Below are 22,765 nucleotides of genomic sequence, written 5' to 3'. Positions count from 1 at the left end.
GAGTTTACTGTACACGACAACAACAACTAATGCCCCACCTGGCGCCAATCGATGAAACCATTTTACGTACATTGTTGCGTGCATTGCAGAACACATTGTTTTATTTTTGAAAAAACCCGATTAAATTCCGTATTTCTCACTTAATAATGGTTAGTGAAATACTTGAGGTTGCAAAGAACACTCATAAGCTATGGGACCGCGACTTTGAGGTCTTTTGGTGAAGAACGATGCTTTGAAAATGTTGTAATTGCCACACTCCTGATTGACTGGTCACTGGAGTGGAGAGTGGAGTGGATGTTTCACTTTCATTCACTCATTTCTTTGACTTTTAAAAATTTAAGTTATGCCAACAACAGAAGATAAAGAAAGTAGTAAACTGGAGACCAGGTCAATGTGTGTTTGATGCCGCTAATGTGAAGTCTGAGGACTTTTGATAAGGGGTCTTCAGCTAATCAAATCAATGGCAATGCTGAATAGCCAATAGGCCCTTTGCTGTTGCATGCCAGATATGCCGGTAGTGTACCACCTAGCATTGTCTGGCGTCATTATTGTTAAGATCTATTGTAAAGATGGTTTTTTTTGGTCCGACCGTAGGTGCATGGTACCGGCTGAATAGTATGCAACTGTTACTGTTGGATCATGTGAGCATTTATACTTTGTCGTTGAAATGTTGACAAAACAAACAGCTTTTTGAATTTGACCCAGGGCCTTCATTCATGTTTAATCTATAGGTCTGCTCCAGAGCATTTTGCCTGCAAAAGCTGCAGTGATCCCAGTTTAAAATTTAAACATGAATTATTCAAGCAGTTCTTTTGTTTGGTCTATCACCACAGATACTATGGGCTCTGTGGCATAATCTATGGTGCTGCTGATGCATGCAGCCCATGGCACAGCAGGTGATGAGAATCTCATTAGGTGATCAGGCCAGAAGAAGTAATTTTTTGGAATCTGTCGTATCAGTTGTTCTTCAATGAGGTGTGAGCAGGCTACTATGCCAAGTCATTGGAGTCTCCTCGAAATTGTGGGCTTATTTGTTCTCTTACTTTCGTCACTATTTTCTCTTTAGATAAGATCTACCTCTACCTCTATCTAAGGGTTGTGTGGCATCAGAAAATGAATCACCATTTATCTAGCTTTTAGAATGGGGGGAGGAATCTGACAAAGTAGTAGTTAGATATAAGAACAGCCCAACAAAAAATGTTTTCAAGTTCACTTGGCAAAAATAAAACGCTTGTGAGAAATTGTTTTTTGGCTAACACCAAGTCATCTGGAGTAGCTGGAACTTGATGTAAAACATAAAGCATCACTATTTGTTCCCTGTGCATGGATTAGTAGAGGCCCCTGGAACTGAACCATATGGACCTCCAAACTACCATTCTAGTGATTGTGCTTTGCTGGTGAGGACTTGTTTTGACATCGGGACATTATTAATTGTGAATCACAATGGAGGACATATCAACTCTTAAGGAGCCAATCTTTGAACTTGTATGTAGACTTGTACTTTGCAGTTGTTGCTATTCAAGTTTTCCTGAAATTGTTGAGGGCTCCTCACAGCAGTTATCACCTTGTTTGCAATAAATGTATGTGTGAATGCTGTTTTACCAAATGAATGGAATCATACCACATTCTTACAATGTTCACTGCTATGGCGTGTGTATTGGAAGAAAATGGTGTATCTCAAGACAGAATGATTTTGTTTCAGATTCAATCGATCACAGTATTAGGAAATGACAATGTTCACTGAGATGACAGCAACTTCTTTTATATTTCAGTCTCACACAATTCTGCTTGTCCAGCCGACACTGCACAAGCCGGAGTCAAGGACCTATTCAGATTATGAAGCCGTGAATGACTGCTTGGAAGGTAAGCCTTAAGTCCTTTTTTGGTGTTCTTTTTTCCAAAAAATGTTATAATTGGTGAAGGTAAATGCAAGGAATTGATTGATACAGTTCAAAGATATCTAAAAGTATATAAAGGTTTTGACTTTTCCATTGCAGGAGTCTGTAAAATATATGAAGAACATCTGAAGCGAATGAATCCCAACAGTCCATCCATCACATACGACATCAGTCAACTGTTTGAATTCCTGGATCAGCTTGCAGATGTCAGCTGTCTTGTGTAAGTTAGAGAATGAGAGTTAAAAGTTTGCTTTTCTTGCCTTGGTAAATTTAAGTGCTTCATCATTCCAGATTATTTTGGGGTCAACTGTCGACTGCTATTTCCTCCTCATGACTGAACATTTTGCTCTGGTCATTTTTGAGGCAAGTTGAGCTTTAGAAAGTATGTCAAGTCATGAGTCTGTTGTAGTTTGTAACATTGGAATTTCGTGCACCTACAGTAGCAATCTCAAGAAGTTAACATGTACGACACCCAGCCTATTATGGCAGGTAAAACTTTCTGGCAACGATTGGTTGCACAGTACAGAAGTCTGGAGAGCAATTACACAGATGACAAGTTTTATTATACCTGTTTGTAATGTATGGTATACTGCATTCAGTTTGTTAGAGTATTCATTTTTGTGTTTCACAAAAGTAAAATTCAGGTCACAGGATATGGAACTGTTTCTAAAATCAGTTAACAGATGTTTTATTTTGCTTCTGCATTACTATCCTCTCTTGCTCATTATACTACAGTAGGTTGTTAAGTTTTTACTTCGGCAAATTCTGCTTCACCATTTTATATGTTGCTTTCCACTTCCAGGTATCAAAAGTCAACGAAGGTCTATGTTCCCCGTGACAAGGAATGGATCAAGGAAAAGATATACATTCTTCTCAAGAGTCAGGCCCCGGTGTAAATATGATTGACAGGATGAATCAGAGACTATTTATTCATCGGTATCCTGAGATAATTGCAGAAGTCCTGTATTGAAATATTGGCTGGAAGAGAAAGGTGATAAAAAATGCAGTAAATTTCGCTTTTCTTCTCCTTGGTCGTATTTTAGGTGCACTATGCCATATTATTTTATCGAGCAGTTACTTCGGCAGTTTTCTTGGGATGTGATTTCTTGTGAGCACTGTTTGGGCCATTGTGCAGTACATGCCTCTATTCTATCAGGCTCGGTACATCTGTGTCTGCTTTGTTTGCATCATTACCTGTGTGTTGACAATGTAGATATTCACATGCCCATTGTGCAGTGATGACACCATTTCGTCAGTCTGGTGTAGTATCAGGACTTGGATATCAAAATCATCTTTAAAAATCATTTTCAACTTTTTATTCTGATGTCGAAATATTGCATTTTTGTCAGTTGTCAGAAATGTTTCTGAATTTGAAATTGTGGTTTTTGAGTGCATCATGGATCCATCAGCACTCTTTTCGTCTTCAATTGTAAAGAAAACAATAGACTCTGACCCCATAGATTAGTCTACACATTTTAAGAAACCATACATGGTTGTCACAAATATCAGTTCATAGTCCCATGTTCATTTCATCAATTTCATTTCAATATTGTATCGTATTCCAAATATTTAAGAAAATAAAAGTATTCGGTGGAAACATTTTATTTTTGTCAGTTATTACAAGTTATATACAATGAAGGCTGTGCTTACTCCCTGAAAAGATGCTTACAGAAGAGGAAGAGAACCTGCTCCTGTCATCCACTACTGCCAAAGTCTGCTCCCGTTGTGAAGTGCACATAAAAAAGATGCCTACTCGCTATTGTCGCCTAGTGCCCATGCGAGGAGTACGATAAACCTTGCATAGACTTGACTGATCATGAACCAGCACTTTTTGTGTGTTCTATATGAAATCTGTTTTATTCATCGTACATGTATTGTAAACTGCCTTGGACTTAGACCTGCCATATGCGAAGATGTGGTTTATACAAGGCTGAATCATGCAAAGTTTACTCATGTAAGCAAGGCATCTAGTGTCTGGGAAAGATACACGTATTGACACGATGGGCTGCCCAGGGACAGAGTCCAGGAGAGACGAACCCCAGCTACTGAGTGTCCAGGAGAGACATAGTCCTACCACCCAATGTTCCAGTGGAGAGATGAACTCCAGCCCAGTGTCCAATAGAGCTTACTCCCGTCTCTACACAGTGCACAAGACAAACGATAGAGTACTGTAAAGAGGGTGCACATGTACATGTTTACCACTTTTATTTTCCAGTCTTCACAAGGCCCAATCAGGGCAGGGAGACTTTGCCACATGGATTTGTTTGGTGGCCAGCACGTGGTTTCCCTGTAATCTTGGATCATTGAGTATGAATGCAGTGCATGACAAAATGGAATGCTTGAGAAGGTGTGAACACTTGTGTTCATGAGTACAGCCTATCCTGACTTATGGAAGATATCAATAAATTGAGGAAAATGGAACTGAAGACATGATAAAAGAAACACAAGAGTAAACTTATATTGTACATACAATCACACCTTTTATTACTCAGGTATGACAGAAAATTAGACAAAGAAAATTCATAAAGGCATATTCTATAGGTCATGAAGTGATTACATCACAAAGTAAGATAAGTAATATTTCCTACTACAAGTTTTTTTTGCACAAGGTGGCCCATGCTTAGTTGATGATTGGATTTCAGATGCCTGTCGCATACAATTTCTCTCAACCAGCATCTCTTAACATGTTTGAAACATAATTGTGATGGCCTTTAAAAAATCTACATATTTCTCACACTCTCAGACAGAGGAACCCTACAGCCTAACACTGGTCTCTTGAATCAGAATGCAAATGGAACATTATCTGAATTCCAACTCGCAGATGGCAGTGCCACACATTAGACCCACAATCCACAGAAAGTGTCACATCTAAAAGAGTCATTAGAGTACTTTCTTCTGATCTACTTGTGTCAAAAGGATTCACTTTAACTCAAACAGCTGGATATCTGTTTTCCAAGGTGTGCATAAGACACTGTAAACCTGAAAGTATTGACCTGCTGTTCTAAATTCACTTATACTTTCAATCCCTGAAACAAACAGTGTTAAATTAATTGTTTTAATGACATTCATTTCTGAAGGACAACCTAATAGTGTTTTTCAATTTAGAAAAAAAACACAAAAATATGTGCCAAATGAACAAGTCGCTAAATCCCGGGTTTACAGTGTTGGTCAGTGTCATCAACCCATTACAAAATTACTTCCAACGATGCAATGTAAATGACTCCAATTCCAAATGTACTTAAAAGTTTGTGATATTATGATGAGAACGCGCTGATGAATCATGACCCTGTGCTTGTTTCCTCATGAGAATGTAGATCTGTTCTTTGATCCAGGCCTTGGTGTGGGGGACGTATGCTCGGTCATCTGGATCATATCTGAAACGAATGAAGTTGATTAAAATCCTCTGCAACCAAGGCAACTGCCACTCACATGGAGGAAAGACAGAATTTATGTTGGTTTACATTGTGCAATTTTAAAAAACATACTTTCAGCATTTGGTAGACTGGGTTTGGGGTCAATTGGAAGTTCTGCGGATGAAACCCAAGTTACGTCAACTTAATTTTACTTGATCACATCTAAAAGGTACAACTGTTACATTGCGGCCATAAAGAAGCAAAAGTTATTTTTCCTACTGCATGCAACCAAAAACATAAAGGCAAGCCTTAAATCTTTTTCATACAATTCCACACTTACATTAAGCACGTCATGTCAGCGAACTTGTCAATGAAATCAAACAACTGGCTGATGTCATATGTAATGGACTGATTATGTGGGAACGTCTTACGGAGATGATCTTCGAATATTTTACAGATATCTGAAACATAAATAGCAATCTAATCAGTTTCATAAGGCTGATTTAGCACACAATTTTGTTTGGAGTAAAAGTTCTTTATCTTTGAAATAATGGAAGTAAAAGTGTATCACGTGGCAGAATCTTTTCTGTTCTTTGTATTGAGTCATCAAGATTGCTTTCAGGTCTTGAGGATTTGAGATAATAAATTTGAAAAGAGGCTTGATACTCCTTCAGCCACATGCCCAAACTGACAACCTATAGTCTTCAGCTATGAGATTTTTCAAGTTTATTCCATTCCAGCTGATTTGGTTTCATTCTCATTTCAAACCCCGGGAGAATGATGACAAACCGTCAAGGGATTCCCTGCAGGTCTCATAATCTGAAAATGTCTTGGTCTTCGCATCAGTCTGTAACAGGAGTATCGTATGATCACGCATGCCAATTACTCCAGCCTGCAAAAAAATATGTTAATCAGGATTCTATTACTGCAATTGCAAGGAAGATATCTATCATCCTACTCCTAATCCTACTAAGAGAGTGAGACTCATCAGTCTCACATGTTCTTAAAAGCCAGGATATGGGGCCCAAGGCAGTGAGATGGGCTGAGTGGAGGCTTGTACCGCAATGCATCCTAACTGAAGACACCTTCAAGATGACAAAACTAGTTAGTGTCTGAAAATAGGTAACATAAAAATACTTGAACATTTTTATGTTAAATTGCATTCTTGACTTAGAACATCACTGTTTTTTTGTAATACTTAAAAACACGACTCCATCATGCATGAACGGCGAACATACCATTCTGCTTGATAATTGCCCAACAATCGTGTGTTTTTGTTGCCAAAAATGCACAGAAAATGCGAAAATGCCACATAAAATAATGAAGTATCGATTATCGGATTTTTGATTTACAACGCCGTCTACTGGCGATTCCAGCGCCATCAATCGTTAATCAGTCCAATCAAAAGTTTGATGTGGCGGTGGTGATTTTCACTTTTAGTCTGATTTGTTTGTCAAACTCATATTTATTGTCGATGAATGATTATTTTGATTATATAACATCATGGATGACTTCTGGACAGTGATTCTCTTGTCTATAGCCATGTTAATTGGCTGTTATTTGGCTGGTTCCATTCCATTGGCGGTCTCTTTTTCCGAGGTAATTTTCTGTTCAGTTCAGACTTCAGTCGTAGTCAGTACAAAATGTACACATCACCACGTACACAATGTGCAATGCGTGGGGCCGGATGGATGTAGGCCACAGTTGCCATGCACACATGATCATGTTAATTGGTGCTCGTAATGGCAGAGCTCAGCAGTCAGTGTTTAGATTTCTTGCGGATTTCGATTTGGACTGTCCAGTGTCCATGGCCATGCCCCCGGCCTCGGCCCCTGATCAGTTGACACTAATAATGACAGTGCAGTACTCCAGTATCCAGTAGCTGAGGAGGGTTCGAGCGGGGAAGGGGGGGGCGCTAGCAACGCCCCTCGGTGAACACTTTCTGGTGGTCATAAGATTCGACTATAATTGGTTCAAAGTCCTCAAAGGAGATTCAAAGTCATCAGAGGAGTATTCCGGTGTTGCATGCATACATACTAAATAGGGCCTTTGCCAGATACGCCGGTACAGCCTAGGGTCAGCCAAACAAACCATCTTTACAATAGATCTTCACGGTAAAAGACGCCAGACAATGGGTGATATGAATAAAGACTAGCAAATGCTTTTACTCCGGTTTTGTACAGGAAGGCCTAGTGTAAATGTACATGGAGATTTAGATAAAAGCATTTGCTAGTCTTTATTCATATCACCCAATGGCTCGAGAGTCATTGTCTGGCATCATTGACTGTAAAAACCTATTGTAAAGGTAGTTTGTCTTGCCGTCCCTAGGTGGTATCAGCGTATCTGGAAAAGGGCCTATTGATGAATTTGATCATTAGGATATTGCCATCTGTTCTTTTGACATGTTTGAGGCTCCTCATTCATGTTATTCAGTTGAATTGTGAAGGAATTGTGTTATTCACATACACTTGATGGGATGAACATTCAACACTGTCATGAGTGACAATGCTTTAATTCCACATTTGCAGCTCTTGAAAATAGTGTGGGTGTCTTCTGTTCGTGTTGGTGTCATAAGTAGGTGTAGTCAGAGTGTGCTTGTTTTCTCAGTTCGGCAGTAAGCAGTGACTCCACTCGGTGTCACTGTCAGAGTCAATATTGGTAAAAGTAACAATATTGAATAATAATGACAAGAATAATGAATAAAATTCACACTCTCAATATTTTTGAAAAATGTGATGATATTGGTTGGCTAATTCTCTCTTTCCAGGAAAAGTTGAAACTTGTGACGGTGCTTGGAGCTGGCTTGCTTGTCGGAACTGCATTATCTGTGATCATACCAGAAGGGGTGCACACTTTATATGAAACTAGGAAACGTAAGTCAGAGGAGTATTTGACTGCAGACATTACCAAACATGTCCATGTACACAAGGCTTAGTCATTCAGAAATTTCAACTTCACTGGAACTTCTCTAGTAGGGGACTGACAAATTATGTCCTGATTTACCACTGTCATATTGAATGAAAATTACCAATTTGGGACCAAATCAGAGTACTTGCCTTTTAGAGGCCTGCTCCCATAGCTGTCCTTTAGATTGTCTCTTAAGTAAAATACACTCACAGCAGTGGACAGTGGAGTGATGCACATCGATGTACATGTAATGACCAAGACACGCTTATCTTACCTAATCTGGCCAATTTCAGCAGGGCTTTGATTGAGTTAATTTTTAGGAATGATACAGAGGCCAGCTGTGGGAGGATATTGATAGAGAGTGTCCTCCTGGTACTGTACTTCAAAACATTGTATTTGCATCTCTCTTTGATTACAGAGGCATTTCATCTCCATGAGGCTGCTGCTGCTGCTTCCAACCCTCTTGTGAAGAAAGATGTCAAGGCAGATGACCATGGCCTTACACATTCCCATGACCATAACGATGCAGACCTTCATAGTGTGATCGGTGTGGCTCTTGTACTTGGCTTCGTCTTCATGTTGCTGGTCGATCAGATCGGGGGTGGATCACATAGTCATCATGTCTCAGGTATAGTTGAAAATAGAACATTTGTTTCTGAAAAATTTCAAATGATGTTTGTGCATTATGCACTTAGATGATGATTGATTTTTTGCCTTTGAAAGATTTGGACAGCTGTATGAATTTACCCTCACAAGTAATAGAGGGAACGTTTACAGTTCTCAGATCATTTCAAAATCAATGATTTTATTTAGCTGAGTGATGATATTTGCTTTTGCTTCTTCTCCATGTTCACTTCTGATATTGACTCAGTTTTGTTCGTATTTTCAGATAGTGAAACTGGTACAACAATACAGAGTCGAAGTAAAATGACAGCTACCATTGGTTTAGTAGTGCATGCAGCAGGTAAGTAAGTGTCACAGATGGGCCTAGGTTATTTAGGATGGACTGAATTATGACCCCAACTCCTTGTGGACGATAAAGGGAAAATGTGAAGTTCAAGGCTTAATCTAAAGCTCTCTTTGCAATTTCATCACATTCTCCCGTCTTTAGGGAATGCATGCTTTTCTGCCAGTCTTTGAATGTGATATACTGTGGTGGGTGATGATGATGGATGGTACAATCACATATTTGAACCAACATTGTCACAAATCATTGCATAATTGGTAAAATTGAACATAAATGGAACTAGTTTAAAACAAGTTAAGTATAATGTTTGAAGGAACTTTTAAAAAACTTTTTCCAGCCGATGGTGTTGCATTGGGAGCTGCTGCAAGTATGTCACAGGCTCATGTTACGATGATAGTCTTCATTGCGATCATGCTTCATAAGGTACAGTATATCTTGTTGTGTTGTGATTCATTCACCTGTGTGAACTGTAATGGTATATTTATATCCAAGGTAGGGCCTCATATATTGGTCTTCTCCACTTGTATACAAAAATCTACCTGATCAAATTGAGACGAGAAAGCACCATGGAAAGTTCATACCAGAGATAACAGTAACATCTCGTATGATCGTCTTCAGATGGCACCATCTTTAGGTATTTATCAAAAGTCCACTTTCGTATTGTGATGCATTTATTTCTTGTTGTTTCAGGCACCAGCGGCATTTGGATTAGTAACGTTTTTACTTCATGATAATTTTGAAAGAAACAGGATACGTAGACATCTGCTGGTATTTTCACTAGCTGCTCCTGTGCTAGCTTTGATAACATTCTTTTGCCTAGGACAAGTGAGTATAACGTATTCTGCTATGTTCATTTTCGTACTGCCAAGATGGAAAGTGGCAAATTTGTTGACATTTTTGAACCAAAAATGAAATAAATTAAGATAGTGTGGATACTCATATATTTTGTCTATTGATTCAGGGCGCTCTAGTCTCTGAGAAGCTGCAGCTGAAGACCTCATACAGCTGTCTCCAATAGAATTTCTATCCTTGGGGTCTTAAGAGGGGGTGTTTGGTGGATTGTTGGTCCAGCCATGAGAGTATTAATGTGTTGTAACTTTACTGTCCTAACTTCTCTTTTTCTCTGTTTGCAGCAAAGTCAAGAAACGCTATCTAATATAAACGCGACTGGAATCGCTATGTTATTTAGTGCTGGCACCTTTCTTTATGTCTCCACAGTCCACGTGCTTCCTGAGATAGCTAGTATGGGCAGTCAACCTACCACAGTTAATGGAACTGTCATTATCAGGGAACATAAGGGATTCACGTGGTTAGAGTTGACTTTATTGGTGATTGGATCATTAGTACCTGTGCTGTTATCACTTGGGCATCATCACTGAAGGAACAGAGCTGGAGGTATTGAGAGAACTCAGATACTCAGAGAGGGAGGAGTCTTTTTGTAGAATTCAAGGTCTGAGAAGTGGACATGGTGAAAAGGATAATAGGAGCTCGAATAATAGGAGCTAGAATGTGCTCGGTCTTTGTTTGTTAGAATTTAAAGTTTGAATATCAGAATGAGACATTTAATGCAGGGTTACCCCGGACGTTGAATTGGATGAGTCCTGACTCCCATGTTAGTCATTGGCGAAATCTGGTGGATATGACAATAGAAAAGCTTAAATCACCTCAAATTGGCTGTTATTGTTCATTCTGGCCACCATTTTTGGCCATGGCCTGATCCACTCAATACATACATTGTAAGCATTCAGGGAGGTAATGAGCAATGTGCATTGAAAGGCCCTGAAAGATCCATTCATAGTGTCTGAAATCTGTCCTGTGGTTCATGTTCAATGTCTTTGGTACGTTGTAATTGTAAAATATCTGCGTGACTGCAGAGATATCACTGTGGCAATAATGGCACTTGAAATAGTTGTGACTGCTGAGTTATAGATAGTATTATATGGCATGAATTCCATGGAGTATGTGGCAATGTAGACGATAATCATGTCACTAGATTGACACCTCATCGTCGCACACGATAGCAGCGAGCATGACAAATGAGGCAATTGGTCATGCCTGCCATTTGATTATGGAAATGTCTTTATGCTGATTCAATTTTATCCTCTTCTTGATTGTCGAAGTCACATTGTGCATGTCACATGTCACAATAGCAAGCGCTGATTGGCCTAGAGAATTAGTAATGATAACATGCATGTTACATTATCCTACAGTGGCAGGCATAACCAAAACCAATAATCCCATTTGTCCTCTGTTCTGCCTTCTTGTTGTGACAATGGGGTACAAATCTAGATATTCACATACTTTAAAACACAAGCTAGAAAGTTGCATGTCAAGTGGTGGGTATTGTTCTTGTAGTATTTGAGTGATATGTTTCCTCTCAATTTACATAACACGTATCTAACCTGTAATTCTTATGTGGATTAGTGATCTTTTAATTGAGTGACTAGTGCCTAAAAATATGAATAACAGAAGAGTTCATTACTCTCAAAGCACTAGTCATGGTTATGGTCATGGTCACTGAGGTGGGTGGGGATGGGTTGGTTCTGATGGTTCTTCGATCGTCATTATGAAATCCTCCAGAAGGGGTTTGGTCAGTTAAGTATAAGATTGCATTTGTTTCGACTTGTAACCGTCAAATCAATCATATCTCTCTGTGTGTACAAAACGGGGTTAAAGTGTGATGATTTGAAACGGCTATTGGCTGGTGTCTGAGAATTGATATTTATGTGAGTTGAGAACCCATGCATGACATGTTTATTTGTACATTAGCCGAAAACTTTGTGTAATCTGTGCTACATGTATGTGGTTGAAATTGAAATGATCATATCTTACTGAAGAAACAGTGCAGATAGGATGAGTGTGAGTACTATGACTCTGAAGTACTACTTTTATTTAAGTCCAAAAAGTTGATATTGTAGATAAACAGTATTTTTTTTCAGTTATTCTTGTCTCATGGTATGGTCCTGGCCATCTGGTTGTGACTTTGTCCTCGTAAGACCCATTGGGGACGAATGGAAATTCTGATCAGTTATTGTGGAATGCATAGTGTCTTCTCTATGTTGTGACAAACAGTTGAGACTGTCTCCAGGCTAAGCAAGCACTTCTGTACCGAGTGGACACAAAATAACACTAAGGTACATGTAGTATAGATGGTTGTTGAGGCCGTCTTCATGTTGGGACTGTCTTCTGGAGTGTCTATTACAGAATAACCAAGACTAGATGTGGAGACAACAGAAGAGTTCTCATGATTGTGTCTTTCACTGGTGGTGACGACAGGCACATTTGCGTCTTAAACAGACCCCAATAAATGATCACATCGCCACTGCGTCCGGAGTGTGTCGAGATGTCAAACATTCAAACAAACCGCAACACCTCTGTGGTGCCTCCTCTGAACATGACAGACAGTATCATTCTAATGGTGACAAGTACTGAAAAAACCTAGCCTTGTTCATTGTGGAGACGTGAAAAGTTGTCCCAATTGTGACTGTCGACTTGATGCGACCATATGTATATTTACGCGTCGCTCACGGAGAACAGACCCGCCAGAAGAGGAATTTGAGGGGACGTTGCCCAACCCTTGGAGACGTTCCCAAGCCGATAAAATAGGGAAAGGGACACCACATTTGTACGCTATTGAAACGAAATGACACAAACGTAGACACAATATCCAGTTGGTTACTGTCTCCCGGAACGGACTATCTCCGTTCCCGTCACTGTCAAGTGGTGCCAGCTATACACTTGTAGTGGGAAGGGCCAGGCCGGTACTGTCTCATTGGCAAAAGTCATTTCTGAAGAACATGGTCCTCCCAGCAGATATCCAACATAGGGTCACGGTATATAAATCCGTATGACATTTGTCACATCTTTACGAGTCCACGTTGTGGCATCCTGAAGCTCAGGCCAGCACTCTGCACTATCGACTGAACTTATGATACGGAAGTCGTATATAGACAAATGTATGGTTTGGACCGTCTTAAGGTTGCGACTGTCTTCTTGTTTTGGCTATGGCTTGGCTAGCCTACCCTTCTTGTGGAGACAAGTGACGAGTTCCCATAATTGTGATCGACTGTCCACTGGTTGTGACCATGGGCTTTTGTTTACGGACACCATTTCAGATGTAGGCAAAGGTTTGGCACTCTAGGGATCGTATTCTTCTCACACCAAGATCCAAAACTTCTACTCAAAGATCACGTCAGTCCTACAATACGGTTCGGACTCATATGGCGAGTCACAAAAAAACGACGAACCCTCCTTGTGGAAACAAGTGGAGAGTCTATCCCAATTTTGACTGTGTACTGGTGGTGACGATGAAATATTTTACGGGTCTCGCATGGGAGGCATGAAAACAGACCTGAATTGAGAGGCACTGGAGAGGACCCAACCCTTATACAGACAATCCCAGGCTCTGAATATCGATGGGGACACCACCATTAGCGTAGACTCCTTGTGGAGACAAATTAAGAGTTCTCCTCTCCTTTTCGTGACTGTCCACTCGTTGTGAACACTGGTACAATTTGACGGGGTCTCACTCGAAGATATAAGACAGACCTGCCAGGAAAGGCGCTTGAGGGACCCAACCCGGAGGGACGTTCCCAGGCTAATAATAGCAAAGGAAAAGCAATGAAGATGAACCAGCGTCCAAGCCTGACCAGATGACAATAACGCAATCTCCTCCTTTTTTTATAGAAAAATCTGTCTGATGGGGCAAATGGAGTTGTCCGTGTGTCACATTAGATAAAGCTCAGATTGTCGCAACCACATAGCTTGGTTTCAGTGACGGAGACACCGATTAACGTCCCACCGTCTGTTCATCAAAGGCAAAGGACACCCTTGTAGGATGTGCCTTTTGGTGTTGGCTGTCTCTCCTGCAGGCCCTGGAGAAAATCGATGTTCTGATCTGATGCCAATACATGTATTTCCCTATTTCCTTGTGGATACAGCGTTATCCTGATTGTGACTGGTATATACATCGAGTCTCATATAGAGACATGAAGACATGAGCTGACAGGCGTCCTCTAGCAGATTATACGTCCGACATGTAATTGCTAATAGTTAAAGTAACAATAAATGTCTTGAAATAGAAAGTTTTTATTGCACGAATTGTACAGAAGTACGATGATCATGACCAAAACCTGATTTCGAGAAATCCGCGATCATATATAGATGCTTGCTTCATGTCGTCTGCTCAGATTTTGGTCCGGGATGATGGGTATGGCAGTCATTATTTAACCTGAAAAAAGATGTCTTATTACTGTGGAAATTACTCTGAGCCATCCTAGCCAGGTTGATGAAACGCAACAGTGTTACTCAAAGTCGTTTAAGACTTTTAATGACCGCATAAGTAGTGAAAATCCGAGCCTGTCTGGATCCTTTGTCAGCTGAAATACAGTCACTGATCGGTAGTATAGTGACGCCGTCAGAGCGAATAGCCGAGTATAACACCCCGTCTCTGTTCAGGCTGGTCTGTAGGGCACGGATGTACCCCTCGCTCGAACCACTTATAGACTCAAGAACCTTAGCGTATTTCATGTCTGTGATATGCCTTGTGGATATGATGCGCTACATCTGAGGTGCCGGCTCAACTTGGGTGCCTTTGCTCACCAAACCTGGACTTGAATGGCACGCCCAGTTTCTCCTACGTAAGTGTCATGAAGCACACGGGATGAGCAATGATGTTGAAGTAGCTGGGATTTTCCTGATGCAATGTATATTAAACTATGCAAATTATGTCATGTATATGTAAGTGTTTCTTTCAGTTTTGAAAGGCATCAGCCCTGCACAATTATGTAAAGCTGTATTTAGGTGCCAAACGCGTCAATATAGCAATTAGCTTTATATACATTGTAGATTGTTAAACAACTGAATTTGCCGGCCATATTATTGACGTGACTCAGTGGGCCACCTTAGCCCGACTCTGAGTACGCCTTTACATGTATGTCATAGGCTTGTTATCATACGGAGTCCAGCACTTCCGCACCTCATTTCAAATTTTTAGATGATATGTATATTCATGACTCCATGGCAATAAGGCCAAAGAACCAAAGATAGAATCCCTTTACCGTATTATACACAGCAAATCTACATGCACTGGACCAAAGAAAAAAAAGAACCCTCTAAAACGGATTTTGCCCAAACCTGATGAACTTGCTGTCAGTAGATAACATCGATATTAAATCTCATTCTCGTTCCTAAAAGTTTAAAATGAAGCAGATGACATATTGTTGATTCCGGTTTGAATACCAAGTAGAGTTTTTAAGACCACAACCAATGCTTTGTGTGACCCGCTTTAATGAAGCCTCTATAAACACTTCTGCTATAGGTTAATAATAGTACTAGGTTGCGTGATGAATGATAATGAATGATGAATGATGCATCAAACGAACTTAGAGGCAATCAAAGAAATTCATTTGAAGGACGTCTACACATACTCACTCTTTCACCGGAACTGGGATAGATGGCTCATAGTCACTATTACAGTATCATAGACACGATCCCACGATAATCGTTAACCCATTCGTGTTTGCGTATACTTACTTTGGCATATGGTGGCGGTGATTCCGTCAACGATTCTAGGATCGGATACCAGTTCCTGATAGGATGGCACACCATAAACATGAGTTGCAGCAGGGTCACTCGCCATACTCGCAAGAACACTTGAGTTGACCTTCTTGCCCACGCCGACCACGAACACCTCAATTCCATCGGCCTTGGCTTGAGCTGCCTTGTTTATCGACGCCTGGTCTGGTGTGCCGTCGGTAACTATCACGATCGCGCGGTCTACTTCCGCCTTTGGTCTAAAATGGAGTGGAATGATAGTACTTAGAGGATTTAAAACTACTCCGTAAAGTAGTAGTTGTGGTTGTACATACACAACCTCCTTCTTTATACATGTCCCCTTTCTACTGCTGAACCGACATACAGGCCACCCAACCTCCTTCTCCGTACATGTCCCCTTTCTACTGCTCAACCGACATGCAGACCATCCAACCTCCTTCTCCGTACATGTCCCCTTTCTACTGCTCAACCGACATACAAACCACCCAACCTCCTTCTCTATACATGTCCCATTCCTTCTTCTCAACTGATATAAAAATCATTCCACCCTCTTCTTCTGCCACCTCCTCCACATACGTTCCAAATGGCAATTTTTACGGAGCGCTTTCATTGTTATATGGAAGAAGCTTCATAACTTACCGAGCACCGTTGCTAGCTGCAAAAGTTGTCGAGGTAACTTGCGTCATGAGCGGCCCAAGGCTGTATTCCTGTTTTACCACCATCCCCTTGATCAATTCTTCTTTCGTTGCATATTTATCCAGGACAAATCCTGGCAAAGATTTGCATTCGGCTGGGACCACAGACACCTGTACCTTGTCTGGCCCGATCTCGAACTTCGCTGATGCTTTCTGCATGAATTCGGATGCAAAGACCATGTCGTGACCACCGGCAGACTGCGTGTCCATGACGAAGGCGATGTCGATGCCACGAAACTCTCCACATGCTGGCAAAGAGAAATGTATTATACGGTAAATGAATGATACACAAAGATTCATTAAAAATTGAAAAGGCCTTTTTTTCCTGCTTTGATACTATGCAACGATTCTTCTGATGTGTGCAACCTCATTAATTAATTGGTTGGCATGTTCTATAACTTGCTGATGGAGGCTCTGTGGAAGTCGTTCAAATATACATTTTGGGTTTGGTTACAGTACGGGGTGGAATACTGTACCTGGTCAACTAGAATAAGACGACTCCGAGACATTTTCACCGCATCTGATATAAGTTTAATACTTCTTACCAAAGTCATTCGGTGGTGGTCGTGATCTACAAATCTTTCCAGCCACCCGGTCCTTAACAGCCGGAAGTCCGCTGACGTCAGCAACCTCAATGACATCACTGGCACCAGCAACGGAGCTCAGTTCTCTTCTACTGGCCCCGGTCAGAGCAATGCCAATGATTTTAACACCCCTGTCAGTCATCAGATTTCTTGCCATCCGGATGGATTCGGCGCTGTCAGATGATTTCCCTGGTGTGATGAGGACTAGGGCTTTGGCAATCTTTGTCCTTCCACCCCTGCTGGGGTTGAAATTCTGTTGATTTGCCATCTGGAAAATATCATTAAGGACTATTAAATACAAGTACAGCAATAGTAATTGGGGAATTCTGCCAGAATTATTTAAGGTTCACTTGCCAAAAAAGAAAATGGTGATGCATTCGCCATACCAGTACATAATCATGTCATATCTGAATCGGACTCTATGAGTATTGGTAAATGATAGTCGTGACATTTTTCCCATCGCTTGTCTGTCGATGTTGGTTTTACCTTCAGTGCCTCCATTAGATTCGCTTGAGGAAGAAGGTCCGCATTTACTGCCTTAATCCCGCTATAGATATCTTGGTGGTTGTTGTACGTATCAAAACCGAACTGAAGATTGGCTGTAGCGCTGTAGGTGATGAGGCCAACCCTGGTCTTGTCTGCGCCGATATCTAACGAGTACACCAATTCCCCAAGGAACTCCTTCATCCCTTCGACCTGTTCGTCCATGGCATTCTCACTGGTGTCCATCACGAAGAGGACGTCTGCTTTCTTATCCTCGCAGGGCTCAAAGATAGTAACTGGTGGAAGCGTTGGAGGTGCGGGTGTCTCTGGCACTGAAGAAACCACCACTGGTGAGGGGCCGTTCATTCAGTACGTTCAGTTTTAAAACACATTCGTTACGATGTTTAATTTTATGATAGATGTGTAAGAGCCAAAAATGACAACAATCACATTCAAAGTAAAAGAAATGACAGAGATCCAGTGTCATTGGTCTTGAAAATACGAATGCACGACAGGTATGTAAGTATCTACATATAAATTACAGGTGGGTCACCTTGTAGAATACACATCGGAGGACCATCCCTTTGAATAATTATCTTAAACACTTACCGCAGGCCTTATCTAAAATATCATTCTCAATGTTCTTCAACTTATCATAGCTCTCCACTCTGAACACGTTATTCTTGTTGCCTGAAATGGCGATCAACTCCCTCTGACTGATGGTTGCTTCGCGGCCCACTCCAATGGCATAGATGACGACACCGACATTGCGAAGGTCTTGTGCTGCTTTCGCGGTTTCAAGAGGTTCTTGGGAGTTGCCATCAGTGATAACAATGGCTGAAAAAGATTTAATATTGAATAATATTCTAAAAGAGTTCTAATTGCTTGATATAAGTTACAGTCAAAAATGGTGGTACCTTTAGTTAACCCTTTAATTACATGCACCCTCCTGTAACTATAAAATATATGATCGCCCAACGTGGGGCTCGAACCCACGACCCTGGGATTAAGAGTCCCATGCTCTACCGACTGAGCTAGCCGGGCAGACGTCAACATTGAATAGGATTGACATTAATTTCAATATTAATATTGTTTTTAAATCAGATTTGGAACTCATCAATAAAATGGGTGTCTGCTTAACGATTACGACAAATCACACCTCTGCAGCCTCACTTGAGACTGTTCGACATATTAGAGGTGGACAATTCAGGAAGTAGGGTTTCAATTGCTGGTCGCCATGCACAGTTAGAAAACTGTGTCCAGTGTGACAAAGTGAGTGATAAAAATATGTTTCATTCAAGCAAAGTGCCGATGCAATCTGAAATCGTCAGAGGGTCAGAGGTATCAGTAACATCGTGTAACTCGGTGTATCTGACCCACCTGGGGCCTGCCTGTCGTCTCCCTTTAAATTGCCATTCTTACCATGTAATGCCTGTGCCCGAGGGAAAGCAGTTACTCTCTGTCACTTACCTATCTTAGGGACGCTCGAATCACCCATCCTACTTCCAGCCCGCGTGGTGAAACTTCTTTGCCTAGCCATGTCAAGCACATCCCAAGTGTAGGTGTTGCCTCCTTTTTGTCTGATGGCCATGACGGTCTTCTCCATGCTTTCTTTGTCTTTAAATGTCTTAGGATCAAATACTGGCTACAAATGCAAAGATTACGATGACTGACCAGAAAGAAAATACCGAGGAGAATTTAGGATTGACGCACACCGCCGATACTCGCCATGGAAATAAAGTAAAACAGCAGTAGCGATGAGAACATAGTCTAATTTTCCTCTCTCCAGATAAAGGAGATGTGTGACATAGTTAAATTAGTGAAAAATAAAAGGCTTAAAGCAAAAATGAAGTTTCGTCCCCAAAACAACACCTTCTGATTGTTCTTATTGGCCCATATCTAATAACAGCAGCGGTTATGCAGAATTCGGCATTTCTGATTGGTTAATACGAGTGGTCATCTCACTATATTCTGCTTTGGGAAATCCCTGACCGATTCCGATGTTTAAAATCATGACAATAGACGCTGCAAAGAGAAAGTTTGTTACCCTTGGTGTCGATGCGAAGCTGAGCAGCCCAACCCTGGTGCCTTCAGGTCCGATGTCGAAGTGGTCGATTAGTTTACTGATGAACAATTTCTGATCATTGAAAGGCTGCGGGTAGATGCTGGACGATTCATCCATGATGAAGACGATGTCCGCCTTCTTTGAGTAGCAATCCCGCTCTGCAATACATTAATTAAAAAAACCTGACACCTGAGACGAAATTTCTGTCCAGATTCTGGTCAGAAACTTTGCTGCTTTTTAGGTGTTTTCTCGTGTTCCATGTGTTAACCTTTTAAAATTTGTCTTCGGTAATAATTAGACTATCATAATACAACAACGCTTGTGCTGGTAAACTTTTCTTAGTTGATTGATCTAAGACTTACAAATACATGTACACGTAAGGGAAAAAATGCAACGGAAAACGCCGGCGGGAATGTTAAAAGAAAGGACATTTTAAAAGAGAACGAACTCAATATAATCATAATTCTAATTACCTGCCCATGCCGTATGTATCTGAAACGAGCGAGATTAGTATTATTGGCAAAAAGGAATCAATAATTCAGTAAAACTTCAAATTACAGATAAACGTGATTGTCTATGTTATTTTCAAGTAATTTCTGTCTGATTGAAGATTGGACATTAAGGTGGATAATTTCGCATCGGTGACATCATGTGACTAGCATTGTAATGGCGGCGAAGTGGTCCCAAAATGAAACCGTGAATCTAATGACTGATACATTAAAAAAATAAATAAATTGCAATCTATGATTTTTATCGCTCCACATAAAAATTGTGTCGATGTGACTGAAACAGCTTTACTGCACCTTGTTTCGTTTTTAGACAGTGTCAGTCTGTCTGTCTGTGTAATAGTCGGAAAAAAATCTGAACAAATACGAAATTGTTTCAAAAATGACTCGTGGATCCCAATTCAAAAGCAAAAAAAACAACGAACAACCGCCATAAAAAAGCCAGCCGGGGCCTAATTATCCAAAATTACCTCTGTTAAGTCTCAATTGGCTAAATCTACCACAGTAATGAGAGATAGTAATGATAATTACCATTGCTCATCAAGATGATAACAACCAGTACTAGATGACTCATGGCAAATAAATAAAGAGGCGTAAATATCATAGATCAATGCTCAATGTCCGAATGACACCCGTAAACACATTTTTATCTGATACTCATAATTTGCACCAAAAATATGTGCCGATAAATTGGTTTAAGAGGCGACTTCCTGTACTCTGTATCACGGATCTTGCGCTTATACGGTTGATCCGTTCCCCGCCGTTTTCCCATCAATTATGGAGAGGTTCGAATCCTGTTGCGACGTTTTGAGATAAAATGAGAGCGCCTTTTTATTGACGGGTACTTGATGGGAACATGTATATGTGGATCTGCCGCGGAAGGCGGTTTCGGGTATGATTGTCATCCACTGCGGACAATTTAACCCACTTGTCTCTTGTAAATTAGCAATGTGCGACACGGAGTAAATGAGTCTATATCTATACTGCTGTTTGAATGAGAGAGAATAACATCTAAATTGGAGTACATATGTTCATTGATCACTAAGGTTTATTCTTTGGTCATCATTTGATAATTCTCGACTTATAGTTGCACTGTCATGCCAGGACATTAAATAGAGCTATAGATCATGTAATAGGTCTAGCTCATGTCATGTATTGACATGAAAATTTGTCGCGGTATGCCACAATGAGGTCAAAGATGCTTGTAATTGTCCTCCAATTTTGGAAGCAATGATAAAGTAAACTTGGTCGAGGACAAACGCAATAAAAAATGCTGATCCTACTTTGCTATCTGAATTTACCGACGATAACAGCCAAATAAATCTTTATTTCCCACACCAATCCAAACATTTATCCCGGAAACAAGATTTACGGGATCATTAATTTCACCGTCTAATCAGTTAGTAATTTATGGCAATTTGTTCAATCGTTTTCCGCTGATTATTCCAAATTGAATTTAAAAATTACTGCGGATTTACCCTATCATATCAATCATGATGAGTCTATTTTACGCTTGAAAACATCATTCATGTAATGATCACATAAATTGGCCTTTTTGTCAACTCTGAAATTAGTCGACATTGAAATTAGTCTATGCATCACCGTAAAATGACGATGTCTCGCCCAGCTTGATTATAATAAATGGGATGAAAAAAGACTTTAACGGTGTCTATACATACATGTATATTGAGATAGATTACTTCTGGCGTGACAGGGACAGAAAATACTCAAATTGAGATCGAAATTTTAACTTTTTAGTTTTCTTTCGACGTGACAGGGTATGGGTTATTATATAAGACTTGACTCTATAATTATATTATGGCTCACATTCGGTGTGACAGATAAAGACTCAGAATTAGATTACTTTCGACGTCTGGAAGGCTCAAATTGGGATGAACGAAAGGTCTATTTTCGACGTAAACGGAGATGAGAAGACTCAAACTGAGATGACTTATAATAATGTATTGCTTTCGACGGGACAGGGAAAACATGGTCTACAACTGAGATGGTTGACTTTTTGCGTAACAGGTAAGGTATACTCATATTGAGCTGGATTTCGTTCGATTTTACACAAAAAGACTAACATTGAGCTGAATTTCGTTCGATGGGACATTTAGGGAAGACGACTCATATTAGGATTGACTATTTTAGTCGGGACGTGAACGGAAAATTCGTAAATAGAGATGTCGAGACGAGGGAAGAAAACCAACCTCAATCGAGATGGATCTCTTTCGGCGTTCAGGATTAGGAAAGACGACTCAAAGTCAGAGGGATTGGTTTTTATGTCACATGGATCGAAAAGAAAAACTCAAAAGAGATAGCCTCTTGTAATTGTGAAGGAAAAAACACTGAAAATAACGATTTTTTTGTTGTTCACAGGGAAAGAAAATGAAATATTGAGATAGATTCCTGTGTATACGAAGCAAAATGGTCTAGTACTTACGGAAACGGCTACAACCAGAATAAGGCCTAGAGAGGACGCCATGGTCTTCAAGCTGCGTAGGACCGATCAAAAATGATCAAATCGACAGTCTCATTATCCTTTTATCATCAGTTGGCCTCGTGGCAATTTCAACCAATGCGATCCGTTTCGGTAATTGCTGCGAAACAAGCGGCTCCTGACCCACTTCACTGGAAACGTCAAGAGAGTCCGCTATAGCTTTGTTTGCTGTCGCAGTATGAGAACAGATAAATAGACCGAGGAGGGGTTTTCAGGACACATGATGCAATCAGTGTCATCTGGATAGCTTTC

General features: G+C 40.5%; 4 protein-coding genes and 1 non-coding gene across 7 annotated transcripts; 2 read left to right on the top strand and 3 right to left on the bottom strand.

Moving 5' to 3' along the window:
• The first annotated feature begins 32 nt into the window (after positions 1-32).
• LOC135484347 (enhancer of rudimentary homolog) lies at positions 33-3,495 on the top strand. Of its 2 annotated transcripts, none has more exons than XM_064765714.1 (4): positions 33-149; positions 1,773-1,863; positions 1,998-2,118; positions 2,701-3,495. In XM_064765714.1, the coding sequence occupies exons 1-4, from the start codon at positions 147-149 to the stop codon at positions 2,792-2,794; spliced, it is 309 nt and encodes a 102-aa protein (XP_064621784.1). In that variant the 5' UTR covers positions 33-146; the 3' UTR covers positions 2,795-3,495. The 2 variants fall into 2 exon arrangements, with proteins under 2 accessions (XP_064621784.1, XP_064621783.1); XM_064765713.1 differs by lacking the exon at positions 33-149 and adding an exon at positions 1,046-1,485.
• Positions 3,496-4,353: 858 nt separating this feature from the next.
• Positions 4,354-6,592, bottom strand: LOC135484346 (enhancer of rudimentary homolog). The gene is made up of 4 exons (XM_064765712.1): positions 6,490-6,592; positions 6,041-6,143; positions 5,592-5,712; positions 4,354-5,272 (listed from the first exon to the last, which is right to left on the bottom strand). Exons 1-4 carry the CDS (start codon positions 6,490-6,492, stop codon positions 5,137-5,139), a joined length of 363 nt encoding a protein of 120 aa, XP_064621782.1. The 5' UTR covers positions 6,493-6,592; the 3' UTR covers positions 4,354-5,136.
• A 47-nt stretch (positions 6,593-6,639) lies between these two features.
• LOC135484343 (zinc transporter ZIP9-A-like) lies at positions 6,640-12,042 on the top strand. The gene is made up of 7 exons (XM_064765709.1): positions 6,640-6,850; positions 8,019-8,124; positions 8,577-8,786; positions 9,048-9,122; positions 9,463-9,548; positions 9,816-9,950; positions 10,259-12,042. Exons 1-7 carry the CDS (start codon positions 6,755-6,757, stop codon positions 10,502-10,504), a joined length of 954 nt encoding a protein of 317 aa, XP_064621779.1. The 5' UTR covers positions 6,640-6,754; the 3' UTR covers positions 10,505-12,042.
• Positions 12,043-14,195: 2,153 nt separating this feature from the next.
• Positions 14,196-22,577, bottom strand: LOC135484339 (collagen alpha-6(VI) chain-like). 2 transcript variants are annotated; one of them, XM_064765702.1, is made up of 11 exons: positions 22,457-22,577; positions 19,981-19,999; positions 19,490-19,665; positions 18,913-19,087; positions 18,052-18,279; positions 17,446-17,774; positions 16,921-17,227; positions 16,320-16,623; positions 15,660-15,919; positions 15,261-15,313; positions 14,196-14,355 (listed from the first exon to the last, which is right to left on the bottom strand). In XM_064765702.1, the coding sequence occupies exons 1-10, from the start codon at positions 22,496-22,498 to the stop codon at positions 15,276-15,278; spliced, it is 1,878 nt and encodes a 625-aa protein (XP_064621772.1). In that variant the 5' UTR covers positions 22,499-22,577; the 3' UTR covers positions 14,196-14,355; positions 15,261-15,275. The 2 variants fall into 2 exon arrangements, with proteins under 2 accessions (XP_064621772.1, XP_064621773.1); XM_064765703.1 differs by lacking the exon at positions 15,261-15,313.
• On the bottom strand, positions 18,414-18,486 carry Trnak-cuu (transfer RNA lysine (anticodon CUU)). Its single transcript has one exon. It is a non-coding gene; the product is annotated as a tRNA-Lys (tRNA).
• Positions 22,578-22,765: the final 188 nt, after the last annotated feature.

Source organism: Lineus longissimus, chromosome 3 (assembly GCF_910592395.1).
Source record: "Lineus longissimus chromosome 3, tnLinLong1.2, whole genome shotgun sequence".
Lineage (NCBI taxonomy): Eukaryota > Metazoa > Nemertea > Pilidiophora > Heteronemertea > Lineidae > Lineus > Lineus longissimus.
Note: the sequence above shows the minus strand (reverse complement) of the source record. Positions and strands in the feature narration are given on the sequence as shown.